Source organism: Balearica regulorum, chromosome 2 (assembly GCF_011004875.1).
Source record: "Balearica regulorum gibbericeps isolate bBalReg1 chromosome 2, bBalReg1.pri, whole genome shotgun sequence".
NCBI lineage: Eukaryota > Metazoa > Chordata > Aves > Gruiformes > Gruidae > Balearica > Balearica regulorum.
The window spans coordinates 38002150-38019241 of NC_046185.1; the positions used below are offsets into that span (position 1 = coordinate 38002150).

Below are 17092 nucleotides of genomic sequence, written 5' to 3' on the forward strand. Positions count from 1 at the left end.
TGGCAGGTGACTTTAAAGTTAGGAAATAGTTTTTTAAAACCTGCCAATTGTTAACATGGTGATCGGGCCTGGTTTTAGAAGAGTCATTCAGATGGGTGGATTCTGGGTTTGGTTTATGAATGTCCCTGAAGTTAAGGTGTTCTTCACCTTACCCCCAAAATAGCTCAAAGAAAAGAAAAAAAAAAAAAGTATTGTAGTTCTTTAGTTAACAAGCAAATTTTTTCTTCCTTTAAAGAATTTCCAGAACAGAAGTTATTTGCTGCTCTTTTGATCAAATGCGTTGTACAACTGGAACTCATTCAGACTATCGACAATATTGTGTTCTTCCCAGCAACTAGCAAAAAAGAGGATGCAGAGAACCTAGCAGCAGCACAAGTAAGTGGAACCGATAGGTATCTCTCTCTTTAACAGCTTTATCTCTCGTGGATAAAGTTTCATAAATTCCCGTAACATTGTCTAATTTACAATTTTTAGAAGCGCTTGAGAACTTCCAGCAGACTGAGATCTTTTACATCACGCATTAAATTGCCTTAGCTGTGCTGAGGCAGCACGCTGTGGAGATTAAAACCTGTGTTGTTCAAAGGGATTTATGTAACTGTGATGTGGATACAACTTTTAATACAGTTTTAAGTAAAAGTACGGATGAAAACAGAGTAGGATTGAGTTATCACAAGAGCTTGCTGAAGACAATTGTGAATTTTTACTTGAAATCTTTTTCTCTTTTTTCTTTTTTTTTTAATAGAGAGATGCAGTAGACTTCGATGTCCATGTGGATACACAAGATCAAGGGATGTATCGTTTTCTAACATCACAGCAGCTTTTCAAACTTCTTGATTGTCTGCTGGAATCTCACAGATTTGCTAAAGCATTTAATTCAAACAATGAACAAAGAACTGCTCTCTGGAAAGCAGGTGAGTCAGTCACCTTGAAGAAATATTTTGTGAGAATGTGTTACCGTGCTTCGAATTGACCCAAAAATAGGTCAAAAATACTTCGATGCTGAATGTAAAATTGAATATCAAGCTGTAATTCTATAACCCTAGAAGCCCTAAAGGGAGACCTCACTTGTGCAGGTGCAAATAGCTTTTCAATTTTCTAAAATTTAAGTTTTCACTGGGTTGCAGCTGCCAGGCTGATCCCTGGCTGTAGATGAGAGCCCTGTGCTTGGAAGCTCCAGGCACAAAAACCCCGAAATTTGTTACGGGGGTTGTTTTACCTACTGGTGTATAAGTGAAATATGTGTCCTTTTCTGAAACAGATGGAAAATGAACTCTGTGTAGCGTTGTGTTTAATCTATTCCTTGCACCAAAGTTAGCTATATTAATATTTTTAATGGTGAATGCATAGCGTGAATATGCAGCAAGCTGTCATGTGCGTTGCTGTATGCATACACAGAACCACTTCAGCTTGAGTGAAGGAGTACTAATATTTAGGGTATGTTTTTTGGTGTATGGACCTCCACTAGCACACTGAGATTAATTATACAGTAACAGCTTTGGAAACAGTAGTATTGTAGACATTTTTACCAAAAACAAGCAATAAACCAGTTTACACTAAGGTACACGATTGAGAGAAAACGGTCCATTGTTCAGGTGGTTAGAATGCACGTTATCACATCTACTTGGAAGCTTATATAAAAATGGGTGCCAAACACAATTTTGGTGCGTATATACATGGGTTAATCTTTAGCAGTGTTCTACTGTACTAAATGTAGTGAGAAATTAATTACATGAGGTGGTGGTTCTAACTAATCTAATGCAGATGATGTTCAGAAGGAGAAGTGGGGGACCGTAAGGAAAAAACATCAGATGAAACAAAAATCTAAATGGATGCTTGGAATTTCTCCAGGTTTCAAAGGCAAATCAAAGCCTAATCTCCTGAAACAGGAGACCAGTAGTCTTGCCTGCGGGTTGCGCATCCTGTTCCGTATGTACATGGATGAAAGCCGTACCAGTGCATGGGAGGAGGTCCAGCAAAGACTACTAAAGTAAGGTCCACGTAGCTGAACCTGTTGATGTTATTTCTGGTGTTAAAGAATGTTTATTTTTATTTAAAAGGATAGATCTCTTCTGTTTGCAGCAAATTTCCTAGGGCTAACACAGTATGGTGCTGGGCACAACTAATATTAAGAAGTTTTACATTGTGTGGAGAGTGCTGTGCCTCCGCTGCTAATACTGCCTCTGCTTTTTCTTCTCAACACGTATTTTGCAGGAGAGAACAAAGGTTTTGTCACCTTTTTTTGTAGCATGTGGGTAAGTGGGGGGTAGTTAGAGCTCCTCTTTAAAAAGAAAAGCAACTGTCACCTCAACCCTGTTTTTTTTCTTTTGGTAACCTCAAATATTTTAGGGAACCGATGCTATTTGTTCTCATCTGTAGCAATGAGTGCTGGGTTTCAGAAGCCTATGTCACACAGCTTTTGGCTCTTTGGTTATTCATTGCCGTGAATGCTAAGGTTCACCTGAATGTTTTTAGTTTACGAAGTTGTTCAAGCAAGTGTTGGAATAACAGAGGTCTTAAAACCATGGCAGTAACACAGTGAAAGTATTTTTAAAGTCTGCGTATCATTTTGTCACGTGCATTTTAATACCTCTCAAAGAGCACCTGACACGCTAACAAAATACGATCGTGCTGTTTGTGCACGTATTTACAATGTATTTAATACCAAAGTCCTGGGGCTTTGGTTCTGAGTTGAACAAAATCACTGCTTTCTCTTACTACTTACAGTAGCTTTCAGAAAACGATGCTGTTCTACACCAGGGCTCTACACTGGTATAGTTGCAAAGCTCCCTCTCTGCAGTAGAGCTCAAAATAAAATGTTAGTTACTAGTTTTTGTCTTTCCTCTCTAGTGTCTGCAGCGAGGCTCTGAGTTATTTCCTCACTCTTACATCAGAAAGTCATCGGGAAGCCTGGACTAATCTATTACTCTTATTTTTGACTAAAGTGCTGAAGATAAGTGATGAAAGGGTAAGTAACTGTTTGGAATGGTATTTAAGACAACGTTTACAGGTAAGTAGTAGTTCCAGACCGGTTCTTCATGCGCAGTTATGTACTCAACTGTAAAAGCTCCTGCTGCTCTGCAGGCCCTCTTTTGAGGGGATGTACATTGACACTGCACTTGACAGATACTGACAGTCAGAATGCAGAGTGAGGGTGCACTGAGCAATAAAATAAAATGTGACTGAGAAAATATAAAAGATGCTAAAAATCCTGTAGAAATGTGCGTAAAGTTGCTTTTACCCCTCTCCTGCCAAGGAAGGGGATTCATGGCTGATGCTTTATTCAAAGAAATAGCTCCTGTTTCTGCTTCCAGTGCTATGATGACATCACCTTGACCTTTTCCAAAGCAATTCTGCAGTAAATAAATGCATATTCATATCTCCCTCTATTTCTAACAAAACTTGGCTGAAATATTACATGAAAGAGGCCAACTACAACAAAAAACTTAACTGATAATAGCAAAATTCTTCCTCTTGAAGAATAAGCATTAGCAAGGGGCTGCGTGTAGCTAGCGAGCATCTGTCAGCATACATCACAGCCGTCTTAGCCTTATTCTGGCACTGCCACCTTCGGTTATACAGATGTTTCTGATGCCACTTTGTGGGTTCCTCACCTTGGCTTGGGAGAGCATTTAAATGCTTTCTGAGGTGTATTGACGCATAATAGAATAATTTCTTCCGTTTGTTTTCTCCACAGTTCAAGGCTCATGCCTCATTCTACTATCCTCTGTTGTGTGAAATTATGCAGTTTGATCTTATTCCTGAACTTCGAGCTGTTCTACGAAGGTTTTTCCTGCGGATTGGTGTGGTTTTCCAAATATCCCAACCACCGGAACAAGAGTCTGGAATAAGCAAGCAGTAGCAGCTAGTGACTGATTATCGCTCCGTTTAAAAGTTTATATTCCTCAGCTAAATAAAAGGACCAGGTAGCTGAGCATTCTGTCTGGATATCCATAAAAATGGTTTCTTTGTACGGCAGTGTGTATCCAAGGGTTAACGGTACAGATGCTTACAACTGTAATTAAGGCTTGCAACACTCCAGTCCCTTTATTTCCTGACGGATTATCTCTATCGGTTTCTCTTCCCTGGCTCGTGCCGAGCACAGAGCCAGTTTTTAGCACAGTCCTCTTGTCAGCACGGGCTGCAATATCCTTTACTGTCCTAGACAGCAGTATAGCAACAGATGTTTATGGCGGGTGTGAAAGTAAAATGTACCCAAAGAACTATATATGTAAAGGTTTGAGCTTCTGCAAGAAGTACAACTCAGGAGAGCTGTATTTTGAAGGATAAAATGTTTATAGTGAAAAGAAAATGGAGATTATTGTTCATGGTAAAAGATATTTAGCAACTATGTCTGATATTCTTATTCTAAGATTTTTGCACACTCAGGCTGTCTGAGACATTGGTAATCATCCTTCTGTGAAAAATGTACAGAGATGCAGGTCTGTAATATAAACTCTTTAACACTATACAGTTCTTCCTGAATTGTTTTATTTCTGTATTATTGATTTGCTGAAAACCCGTAACACTTCATTGTTTACCAAATGCACTAGAAGTTTGGGGTTATTTTTTTGGGGTTGTGATTTTTTTTCGCTTTTCTTTTCTTTTTTTTTTTTTGTTTGTTTGTTTTTTGTTTTGTTTCATTGTAGCCCAGAAGTTAGTGTTGCTGACTTTTGTCAAGAACAGAGGTGTAGAAATATCACGACTGACATAACTACCTGTAATATACTTGTTTTAGGGCTTTTAAATATAACGAGCCATTGAAATGATGATCCTTCAAGGACTGGAACTTGAATCACTGCAAACAAGTCTAGGTTGTGTCTGCTGTCACATGTTTTTTTGTTCGATGTAGATTTCACTCATGTACAGAATTTAATGTTGCATATATTCAAGTAACAAATCTGGCATGGTTTGGGGATGGTTAAATTTATTGGAAATGTATTCATACTGTGAATCGTGCTCTGATGGTTGAAAGACGAGGTTGTCAAGCATTCTGTATTACAATGGATGTAGAAATTTTTTTCAGATGGACAAAATGTATATGGTACAGATATGTAAAGTTTTCTATGTAAAAAAAATTCTGTACAACTTTCTGTACAATATTTGGTTCTCATCTGGCATATTCTAATCAGGTTATAGGTCAATAAAGTTTTTGAACTCTTTCATCAGTGCAATCAAAACCAGTCTAACCCACAGCTACTTGTTTTACAGTGTCCTTTGCCTCTCAGACTCTCCTTTCGAAGGTGGGCACCCTTCTGCTGAATGGGGTGTGTCTTCTCACTGCTAGGCAAAGACGGAGGGAAAAAGGATGGTAAGTAAAGGAAGAAAAAGGAAGAAAAAACCTGCTTGTTAGGTGGACTAGTTAAATGAACCCTGTAGTGCTGCATAGATAAAAACTCAAAAATACTGCATTCTGCTGTCTGGGAATTAAAATATGAATACGAAGCAGACCATGGAATAAGAGTGAATGGGAAGGAGAGGCTGGGACTACAGTTCTGGCTGCTGCCTCACAATATGTCAGCCGGCTCAGCCTTGTCAGCCCCTTCGATCCTGTAGGTAACAGTGGAATCGGGTTGTTCTCCAGTGTGTTGGCACAAAACTCACGACTAGCAGCGGAGGGAAGCGTGAAGACGGACAAAGAGGATGAGGGAGCCGAATCTGAGAGGAGTGAATTTCCCTGCAGCCCTTCACAGCAGGCTCCAACAGTGAGCATAAGCAGTTCGCTGAGCTGCTGTGGAAAAGCCCATGAAGGGAACTAAAAGCCTTGACCTGTGACTAGGAGTTTTCTCATAATGTTCACTGGGCTGGAGCAAAACCAAATGGCGTTTATCAGAGTCAGAAGGCAGAGAATTTGAGGGTGTTTGAATTAATTGTAATTGTACAGCCTTTCCTCTTGGGCTGTATTTGATTTTTTCAGTTCGTTGTGTAATGTTTAAATCTTAAACCGAAGTACTAGGCCAGACCTGAGGTCAGTCTTGTCTGTTTGACAGTGGCCAGTAATAATTCTTGAAGTATAATGTGTTCCATCCCTAGTGATGTCATACTCTTCCCCTGTGCCAAACAGTTCTTCGTACCGTTATCAAGGTCTTCCTGACACTGTTCTCCAGAGTGCTGTTTAACAGCCATTTACCTGTTATCTGTGTCTCTGCCTAATTCTGTTTGAAGCGTCAGTGTTCAAGATTCAGCGAGTACAATAGAGTTTGGTATTTTGGGGTTGTTTTGGGTTTTTTTTGTTGGGGTTTTTTTTTGTTTGGTTTTGTTGGGGTTGCTTTAAACCTTACTGCTTTATTGTTCTGTTGTGTACTCCTATTTAGTGATGACTTTTTTTTTACAGCATAACCTGATAGAATCTTTAAGGTTGGAAAAGATGCTGCACCTTATTTATTGCTTCGGTAGAAAAGGTCTAATAGCTCTTGAGTCTTGGGTTGCTGGAAGCTGAACTCCTGTATCATCACTGCTGTCTTCTGTACCTCCCTTTAGTTCTTGCCGTGCCAGAGCTGTACTACCTCTGGGTACCACATTCAACTTGCAGCTCCCTAAACACTCACATCTACAAGTAGGATTATCAGAAAAGCGGAGTCGGGGGCAGGAAGTGGGTTCTATTTTAGTCATCTCAGCTTTCAGCTCAGGACCTTGGATTGCAGCTGCATTTATTTTGCAGACAAGACTCTCATGATATAAAAAAAAAAAAAAAACCCACCTGAAAACTAATGAAATGTAGGAAAGGTGGCAGAAAGGTCCTGCCTGCAGCTGAGCTTTGGTGATGCAGAGAAAGCTGAAGGGAAGTTTGGGAAAGGAAAGATATGAAGGACCAGGAATATCCTGGATAGCAGCCTGGCTGCCACAGGGAGGACAGCTGTAAGGGAGAGGGCAAGTCACTGTGCTGAATGCTGCTGAGCCCTCAGGTTAGAGTGCATTCAGTGGTTTCAGGTGCCTGCAGAGGTGAAGGAACTTCCAGGGGGGTGGCAAGTGTCCGAGCCCTGGACTGGAGGAAAGGACTGCCAGCCTGTAAGGGCCAGCAGCACTTAAGAGAAATCCTTGCAGTTAGATGAGTCTGGCTTTTTCAGGGTAATGCTAACGTTGCAATTCTATCAAGAGATAACGTTTAATCAAAGTTGAGGGAATAAAGAAAATTAAATTCTGTAGGCTAAAAGATGACAGCTTCTGTATCCAGCATGGAGCTGGTACAATGAATGCATCACAGTTCAACTCACTCATGCAGCACCTGAAGAGAGCCATTGGGCATCACACTCCAGGGGGGTGCAGATGATGAAGAGCAGCATGAATTGTGTAAGGTGGACTTCAGCCTGACTGGCTCTCTGATGGGGTGAGCACTGCACTGTAAAACATTTTCACCTTTGCCTGCTTAAAATCACGTTGGGATTCCTGCCTCTGCAAAACTGAGACTGGAGCAGGCCCAAGGCCTACGCTATGTGCGTTAGCCTGGGGCTTGTGTTACCCTGAGCCCTGCGTTACTTCCTGGCTGGTGCCATTACACCAGATGAACACAATGAGCCTTTTGGCTGATGAGCCAGGAACACGGGGGGGGGGGGGGGGGGGGGGGGGGGGAATTCCTAATGCAGGGGAAAGTCACAGCCTAACCCTGGCTTCACCTTGGTGGTTCAGTTCACTCGGCTCCTAACAGCTCACTTCTACCTGCATGACCTTCCTGCCTAAAGCCGCGGGCTTCCAGTCAGCAACTTTTCCATTTTTCCTGTTTCTCTGAAGGCAGCCTTAATGTTACACTTTGTTCATGAGTAAATGTAAGCTGAAGCAATTGATAAATTAAGAAACTTGAAGTCTGCTTTCACATTTTTAGTAACAAAATAATTTATTAACTTTTAAATCAGAACCATAAATTAAATATATACAACACTATCTGTATTTCCAGCACATAATAGGTTAAGGAACACAAGATACATTGCTAAGAGTCATTTTTCCGTGAAACTGTTTGCTGAGCTTTCATGCAGGGTAGCACTCATCACTGGATGAAAGGCGAGTGCCCTTCTCCAAGTTACTTACTCTTTTGGTAGAAGCTTAAACTGCACTTCAGCTGTTGGGTTACTCTATTGCCAGACAGTTTTGGAGTGTGGCTATAAACAAATCTAAAAATTAACTTTGATTTAATATTAAATTCTCACACACACACACTCAGTGGTAAGTCCAGCTCTGGGGCTGAAATGAAACTTGTATAAAAAGTGCAAAAACCACCCAACTCTTCCTCCGCTTCCCATGTCATGTAAGACAAACCATCCCTGCTCTATACCTCCATTACCTTGCAGCTTCTGTTACCTTATTATTGCTATTTTAAATTATACATACAGCTCCACACCATGACCATGGAAAAGAACGAATCCCGAGAGGAGCCCCTGGAAAGTGCAGTAGTGTCAAACCCTGCATCCCTCCTCTGCTGCGGGGCACAGCTGGCTCGCACGGGGCTCTGGTCAGCCGTGCGCTGTCGAGAGGCCTTGCCAGCTAAGCGGGAGTGTGTTTTCAGGTGAAAGCTTTGCTGGGCTTGACTGCTCAGCCATGAACCTCTGGAGCGTCTCTGAAGTTCCTGGTCGCAGCCAGGGCTCTGTTGCGACTGTGTCAACAGAACTGGGCCGTCTGCTGGCGTCCGATGGAGCGTGCTTCAGAAGATCGTCCGCTTCTCCTAAGGAAATGCTGTCGCCTGAGAGAGACAGTAATGTCCAGCTGTTAAAAGGGACAAAAGCTTATCACATCTTACCACAGCTTTCAGTTACAGTGAAGAGGCTTATTTGTCTGCAATAAATGCATAAAAAAATAATGCTTTTTAATTACAGCTGTTTCTATTTAACATGTTTTTGATGTTCTAGGGAACTGGGCTGGTATAAAGCCCATAGCTAAAGACATTAAGTCTTTGATGCCCAATGCCAACAGCTCCTCCTCTGCCAGATCAACAACAGGGGGGGTGATGCAGGCAACCTTGGGTGGACTTGGTAGAAGGGTCTTGCTTTCCCAAAGCCTCCTATTATAGCAACAAGTCAAATCTGTCAGTGCGTATAAAAAAATAAGACTATTAAGTTACAGTGTTGGGGCTAAACACCTTGTATAGATAGTCCCTTAGGCAAGAACTCAGAAAGGGAACAATTATTTTAACAGTGGTAAATATAACTGTGCAAATGTGAGAAAGTCTGTACATCACAGTCTACCTAACACCCACAACACAATGATGTCATTCTAAAATGCTTCCTGGGTAGGTCTTCATCTTCCAGCTACCAAAAAAAAAAAAAGCCACCACAGAAAACTCAGCATTGCCCTTCTGAACTCTACTGTTATTTGAAGTCAGCAATAAAACATACCTAGTATCTCAGATATATTTTAGCATGGAATGTCAAACAACAAAGTTTTTTTTTATTTTATATATATGTGAACATAAAAAGATACAACTGTATCATTTCTCTGTGCTGCTCATTTTTGTGACTCACAGCATTTAAATTTTACATATACAAACCAAAAAAAAAAAATGCAAAAAACCTACAAGACTTAAAAGTGCAATGGTTTCCTCTCTGCTGTTGAGTCATGTAAATGAGGAAGTTCCAATTTGTTGGGGTTTTTTTTTTTTTTTTTTAAAGCCAGGCAGAAAAATATTTGAACACTTTGGATGTGCTCCACCCATCCAAAAACACAGACATTTTACTGGAATTAGTGTGTTTCTGCAAAAACATAATTTTCTTTTTTTGTGAGAAAATATTTTACTTTAGCAATTCACATCATGTATTGGATGTATTTGGCTGAAGGCAAGGACAGGCTAGAGAGTTGGGCAGAAAGGAACCAAATGAAATTCAACAGGGGCAAGCGTAGGGTCCTGCACCTAGGTAAGAACAACCCCAAGCACCAGTACAGGTCATGGGTTGACCTGCTGGGAAGCAGCTCTGCAGAGAAGGACCCGGGGGTCCTGGTGGACAACAAGCTCTCTGTGACCCAGCAGTGTGCCCTCATGGCCCCGGCAGCCAATGGTGTCCTGGGGTGTCACTAAGAAGAGTGCAGCCAGCAGGTTGAGGGCGGTTATCCTCCCTCTCTACTCTGCCCTGGTGAGGCCACACCTGGAGTATTGTGTCCAGTTCTGGGCTCCCCAGTTCAAGAAAGACAGGGAACTACTGGAGAGAGTCCAGCAGACAGCTACGAAGATGATGAGGGGACTGGAGCATCTCTCTTATGAGGAAAGGCTGAGAGAGCTGGGACTGTTTAGCCTGGAGAAGAGAAGACTGAGAGGGGATCTCGACAATGCTTATAAATATTTAAGGACGGGTGTCAAGAGGATGGGGCCAGACTCTTTTCAGTGGTGCCCAGTGACAGGACAAGGGGCAACAGGCACAAACTGGAACACAGAAAGTTCTGTCTGAATATGAGGAAAAACTTCTTCACTTTGAGGGTGACCAAGCACTGGAACAGGCTGCCCAGAGAGGTGGTGGAGTCTCCTCCTCTGGAGATATTCAAAACCCGCCTGGACACAATCCTGTGCAACCTGCTCTAGGTGATCTAGAGGTCCCTTCCAACCCCCACCAATCTGTGAATCTGTGACAGAAACTGTGCAATCCCACATACTGAAGGCTCAGTTTTCCTCTTAGTACCTAAGGCAGGATGCAGCTCCTAAACCAAAATGCCAAATACTTTTTGTTTAGTAAGAACTTGGCAATGAATCCAAGAGTTCTGTCACATCACAGACAGCGATCTGATCATCCTCCAAGCCTTCTTAGCCCGGTTAAAATAAAACTTCTCTGTAACATTCTAAGTGTAAACAGACCTCCCTCTCTCTAGGGCCTCTCATCTCCTTTGCTTACTGCTGAGTTTAAAGCTGGCAGAGTGAAACCTTTGTGTTTCCCAAATCCTAGGTCAGATGAACTCTCCCATGGGTTAGAACCCACAGTTTTTACATATGTAAGCTGTGGTGAGGTTAACAACAGTACACGGCAGGGAAAACAATACCTAAAGAAAACAAATTTTCTTCTTGCTCCTTTCTTAAGTCATGATATTTAGAAACAATAAAAATAAGGGAATGTATTTGTTTAAAAACAAACAAACTGTGGACTTGCAGGCCAGAGGGCTGCATTTCCCCAAATTTAAATATTACTGCCTTCAAAGGTAAAGCCATTAGGTCCTCAAACATTTAGAGGTAAGAACAACTTAGTTGTCAGAGATAACAGCACAGCACATATCACTGTATCAGACTCATTTGGTGCTGCTTTTAGAAAGCACAACAGACCAGCTACAGTACAAAACTTGCTGCTTCATGAATTTTAACATTTTGTATACTCCATGAAATTCTCAATTGGGCCCTCATATAGAGGCTTTTCTTTGGAATTGCCACTTGATAAGTCACAGCTTGTATCTGGAGGCTGGGGATAAGTAGACCTCTTTCCTTCATGTGAAATACTGGTTTAGAAATGGAGTGGTGCCTGGACTCCGGCTGAACATTGACTGCGGCACATCCTGCCCCTAGATGAGAACAAACTCCTCCTGTCAGCCTGCACATACCAGGAATCAGCACTGCTGCCCACTGTAGATGCCCACAGGCTCCAGCATTCCTTTCCTTAGAGGCACAGAGGAATGCCTAAAAAGTCTCAAGCCATTTAAGCAACTTCTGTTACATAGAGCAGGGTCTCAGCCACATCTCTCGTGCTCAAAGCTGTGAGAATTCTCTCTTCTGCATCTGAGCCTGCTCTTGTTTACAGAGTCAGGAACATGCAGACACTGACCACTTGACAAAGTAGCTGCTGGCTTGCAGAGACTTCATCACCCAAAGTACTCACCAAGCCCCTGCTGATGGGAATGGGTTTTTTGGATGGCTGAAAACAGAGAGGGAGGCCTGGCTCCAACAGGCACTAATTTTGCAATTACGAAAACAATTCTAGGGTGGCTTTAGGATTCCTGCATCAGTCCCATAAAAGAAAGTGAACTACTGTGCCAACAGGATCAGCTCTTAAAATTTATCAAAGCCTGTAAATTGCCATCTCTTGGTCATTTAAAGGGAAGATTACAAGTTAGGGTTCCTTAGTTACATATGGAGTTGTTTTCTCCCAGCAGTGTCTCAAAGTGGAGGAGAAGTAAGTAAGTCCTAGCTGTTGGGAAAGCAAGAGGATACCACAAAAGTTCTATCAAACTGTTAGGGAAAAGGAATAAAACCACTTGGCTTCAGGTTTTTGGGTTTTTTTTGTAAAAATGTCACTGAGCATGAGGAGGGAACAGGAGCGCAGGCAGCAGCGCAGCCTGAGCGACCACAGCTGAGCAAAAGGAGCTCTTGTTCCATTTCCAAGAGGCACATACGCTAAGGATGAGTGATAGTTCCCATGTGTTCCAAAGAACAAGCTACACGCACACATATAAATATATATATACACACACAAAAAAATTATGTATATCTAAAGGCTGAAGCTCTGGAGACCATGACAAACAGAAGGCAAAACAAATAAAAAGTGTCGTTCACACGGTAAGAAGTGACATTATAAAGAGGTGAGAAAGAAGCAAGGGCGGAGAAGTAAAAGAAGTTCACACAGCAAAAATGTTTGGGTGGAGTAAAATTGGTAAAGCATTTGTTTAAATTATAGGCGAAATGAATATGAATGGGGGTTTTTTTTAGTGACTTAAAAATCACAGTGAGATGGCTAAAACAAACAAAAAAAGGATGAAGTGCTTGTAAGAGTACCCATAGCAACAGAATCAGAAAAACTGTCAGCATCAGTACTCTCATTAAGTTTATAAAAAGGATACTGATACTGTAATTGCCTAGACAGCCTAGCAACCACCTCCTAAAAAAAGGGAGATTTCAGACACATATGAAAGAAAGTGTATCGACCGGGTCATAATGCCTGTGAGAAATTAAAGGCCATTAATGGCTGCCCTAATTGGTACCTCATACACAAAGTGGATCTACATCAGGCAGTCGGCCTATGGAGAAGCTCTGAGAGAACTCCCACAGTTTTATGTATTATATGCTCAGAAGATATACATAATAACTGCAATTGCATGTTTCGTGAAAGAGGTATCAATATCAACCTCAAATACTGAATGATCATTCATGTTAACAAACCAACAGAAAATCCAAATTAACCAGAAACTGAAGTACTTTATACACAATTTTTCGGCATATCTTTATGCTGGTCGGACCACAGACACCAGACTCCTAGGAAAACCGATAAACCTGAACAGGCAGCTTATTAACATTAATCACTCAGGAGTTTTGTTTCTTTCCACTAACATTTCAGCTACGCCGCTGGATACCCACATCCTACTGTGAGCAGCGACACATGGCAATATTAAAAGTGGTACAGACAGGAAAAGTAGAAGCGGCTGATTAGACAGGAATTAGAGTATCTTTTCCTATGACCCTCCTCTAAACTTACTCTAAAAAGCTGTGTTAAAGTTTGCTGGGGAACCTCTTGCACCAGCTACAGAACTTTATAAATAATTTGTATGTTTGAGCCAGTTGCTCACTGTTCAACTACAGGCAGTCTATTAATATTTGTTCCTTTAATTATTGTAATTACTTTATATTAATATTCACTGCATCATCTCTACTACACAGAGCATACCCAAGTAAGCAGATTTCTGCTGGAGCTCAGTCAGTCTGCGCAATCGTTCCTCATTCTTGCCTTTCAACTGATCAACATTGAGGCTGAAGTTTGAGTGCAAAGAAAAGCCGTCAGGCTGCAGCAACGGTGTCTGGTTTGGTAGAACATCCTCCTGCAGAAAATCCAAAAATGTACAGATCCTTTGGTTAAATAGCGTAGTTTTTAAAAGGGCAAATAACTATACATTTAGCAGATACCCACTGTATCTGTATTACCCAGCCACTAAGGAACCACAGGAACTGTCTAACAGCATTAGATCTGTGGTCTGCCTTCATATTTAAGCCAATCTGGTTATCATACATACAGCGTGCTCTAACACTTTCTGCTTTATTCGTCTCCTCTCCCTTGCAGACAGCGGAAGCTGTGGTGATAAATTAACTTCTCCTAAGGCAGGAAACGTTTCCCCATTAGCATCTGGAAAAACAGAGGTGAAATAATTTTCAGAGAAATCAAAATACCAGACAGTGTTCAAAGCTGTTTCTGTTTTGAAATGAGCTGATATATTGTATTTGGTATAATCACAGGAATCAAAGGAATGTATTCAATTAGGACATCTTGCATGAAGCCGGTGACAATCCAGATGCAGACAAAAGAACAAGGTACCACAGCAGCAGCAAGGGATGATCTTCAAGCAGAGGCAAAGAATATCTTGAGATATATATTGAGATCTCTCTTATCTAGAAGATAAGGCATTTCACATCCTGCAAATCCACCACCTACCTTGCTTCCGTATCTTGTTTATAACTAGACCTTTAAAAAAACCCGAGTACTCAAATGAGTAGAGTATCTCTGCTTGAAAGAGAGAACACTAGGCAAATTGGAGGCATAAAAAGATACAAAATAATATAATAAATTATGTATGTAAATATGTTACATGGAATATGATAACATAACCAATGCCTTCATCACATATTCTTAGTCATATCTTAGCCTTTTTGTGTTATAAAGTGTTAGAATCTGTTCATACAAAAATTCTGATTCTGGAAACTACTTTAAATACAAACTGTTTCAAACAGATACTTTTCCTCTCTCCAGGACCAGTAACCACTGCTTGGGGGCTGCTTTATGGCTTTGCCACTGGCTTGGTGTGGACAGTGGGTTCTGTTTTCTAGTTCAGTCCCTCTAGTACCTCCAAGAACAGAGCCTCCCAGAAAAGGGCTCTCCTTAACAAAAGCAGTACAGAATCCATTGCCACTCGTTACTCTTTGTGACAACAAAGTCACCTTTTGGAAAGGCTCTTATAGTCTAGCATGACACATAAAGTTAAAAAAAAAATTAATGTGTGTAAATATATTGATATAGACACACGAACGCACAGAATACTTAACAATTCTGCATCATTTGTCTGAAATGACATGCTGTGACATTAAAAATAAACCCCAACTGCAGAAGGAATGGGTTTTTCATTTCCTAGCAGTTTGAAAATAAATTATTTTATATCATTCAAGAGTTTCAGAGATCTTCAAATGAAATTTTAAAAGTAACAATTAAACAATTATTTGGGTTGAAAATTGAAATACTTGCATTTGAAATATAACTTTGATATCACGGAAGTTCAGAGAAACAGACAGATATTCTTTCATATTAGCAGCTGTTTTTTCCCTAGAAATAAAAATTTTATTTCCCTCTCCTCTTTTCCCTGCCTCAGTTTCACCAATATTCTCATCACAAATGTTTCGAGTAAAATAAATCAAAGCATAATTTTGAAATGGTATGTGGCTATCAATCCACTTACAGAATTCTACTTACAAGATCAGTTGAACTTCTTTACATTCAAAATAGTGCTATTACTCAGAATACAAAAAACTGTTTAACCACGTGAATTTATCACAACAGAAACAAACTACGCAGATGTGCTTTCAAATCACTGCATTAAAACTAATGAATTCTAGGGTTTCAGATGAGGCAAAAAAAGGGAAAAAGAAATTGATAAACCTCTTTATTCCTAACTGCCTCAAACTGCTGAGCCCTAGTAGGTAAAGACAAGTTCATTTGTAATGCTGACATCTATTACAAAATTGAGTTAGATGTTAAACCCATTTCAAACTAACCCTGAAACAGAGGGTAGTGTTATGCTCTTCTTAGGAAACGAAAAACATGTTAAAATACACCATGACTATTTCACAAAGGACCCTCAGAAAATGCGAGCAGCACAATTCACAGAGAAGACAGCCCACAGATAATGAGAGGTTTTGTTTTTCATTTCAAGGATGGAAGTCACTAGATTCATACTCAGAATTTTAATGGCTATTTCTAAAGCCCAAACAAAGCAAACAGTAACAAAGTTTTAGTTAGTGCTTACAGCTCAGTATTGGGGAACATGTTTTTCACCAGAGTCATAAATGATCTGGGGAAAAAAAAAAGAAAAAGAAAAAAAGGGGGATGGAGGGAGGGAATAGTATCATAAGTTAACTCCATCACCTCACTAAACTGCAAGAATCAGCTGGATGGGGAGAGGAAGGAAACAGGAGAGAGGACCATACATATCATGAACCTTCTGAGGTGGTGAATAAAAGCAAGGAGCACCCCATTACACAGCTGGCAGAGTCAGAGCAGATGAAAAGGAGATCATTCAAAGTCATAGTGTGGAAATTTATCCACACAACACTGCTGACGGTAAACAATTAGAGGGATTCAAAAATGCCAATTCCTGAAAGACAGCCTATTAAAGACCTATTAATAAGTCTTCGCAAGACTTATTAAATGCAAACACACAGCACTTGACTCAGGAAGCCTCTGAGCTACAAGTCACCGGAGGCTGGACGAGTACTCCGCAGTGTTGCTGCAACTCTGCCCTCTGCCATTACACCCTTCCCCACATGCCTGTGCTGGCTGCTGTTAGAGACAGGGTATTTGGCCAGACGCTAGACTGACAAGCTCTCCTAAAGCACCCTGTCCTCATTTGGGCTATAACTAATACACAGAGTTTCCTAAGCTGAAGAAGAATATATTGCAGACTACAGAGTGCGCCAAATGCATTGAACAAGCCTGAAAGCCCCCTCCTGTGCCCCTCCCAATGCCAGGTTCTACCCTCTACTCCAGGACTTGCACGTTAACAGAATAAGCTTGAATACATTTCAAATGAAAAATTCTGCTTTTAACCAAAGCCAGCAATAACAATCATTGGTATATAGAAACATATCTAGTTTCATTAAAAAACACTTGCAGGAATCCACCACATCTCCCCTACAGCAAAGAATAAAACCTTGTACGATGATTTCCTACAGATGACTGAAGATAATTTCAAGGTACTGTAATGCCTACTAATGGAAAATAATGTGTAGAGGCCTGAGCTGGTTGGGTTTTTTTAAAAAAGGGAAGGTAAGTTCTAGCCTTATTGCTTCTAGTGACTGGAAACAAAACACATCTGAGAATGCTTTTACATACATACATATAAAGGTTGAATAAAGAGACATAAGTCATAGAGACATAGTCCTCTATCCAAAAACCTTAAGAAAACTAAAAATCATCTACTTCAGATGAGTAAGAAATGACAGGGTTTG

The 17092-nt window shown here is 40.7% G+C and overlaps 2 protein-coding genes across 14 annotated transcripts in view; one reads left to right on the forward strand and one right to left on the reverse strand.

Moving 5' to 3' along the window:
• The window catches only part of ARFGEF1 (ARF guanine nucleotide exchange factor 1), a 270777-nt gene that overhangs the window by 92639 nt on the left and 161046 nt on the right, over positions 1-17092 (forward strand). Inside the window, exons 35-39 of one of the 2 annotated variants that reach the window (XM_075743950.1) lie at positions 236-375; positions 743-911; positions 1849-1987; positions 2848-2965; positions 3695-5162. The exons of the other annotated variant lie outside the window; for it this stretch is intronic. Coding sequence (XP_075600065.1) covers positions 236-375; positions 743-911; positions 1849-1987; positions 2848-2965; positions 3695-3859 — 731 coding nt within the window. The 3' untranslated portion in view covers positions 3860-5162. Of the gene's footprint in view, positions 1-235; positions 376-742; positions 912-1848; positions 1988-2847; positions 2966-3694; positions 5163-17092 lie in introns of those variants that run through there. 2 annotated transcript variants of the gene reach the window in all.
• Positions 7809-17092, reverse strand: part of CSPP1 (centrosome and spindle pole associated protein 1) — a 65557-nt gene continuing 56273 nt past the window's right edge. For 11 of the 12 annotated variants that reach the window (XM_075743941.1, XM_075743937.1, XM_075743939.1 and 8 more), the window contains 3 exons: positions 13894-14003; positions 13551-13701; positions 7809-8668 (listed from right to left, as the gene is read on the reverse strand). In XM_075743941.1, coding sequence (XP_075600056.1) covers positions 8442-8668; positions 13551-13701; positions 13894-14003 — 488 coding nt within the window. In that variant the 3' untranslated portion in view covers positions 7809-8441. Of the gene's footprint in view, positions 8669-13550; positions 13702-13893; positions 14004-17092 lie in introns of those variants that run through there. The other variant, XR_012833788.1, reaches the window with a different exon arrangement.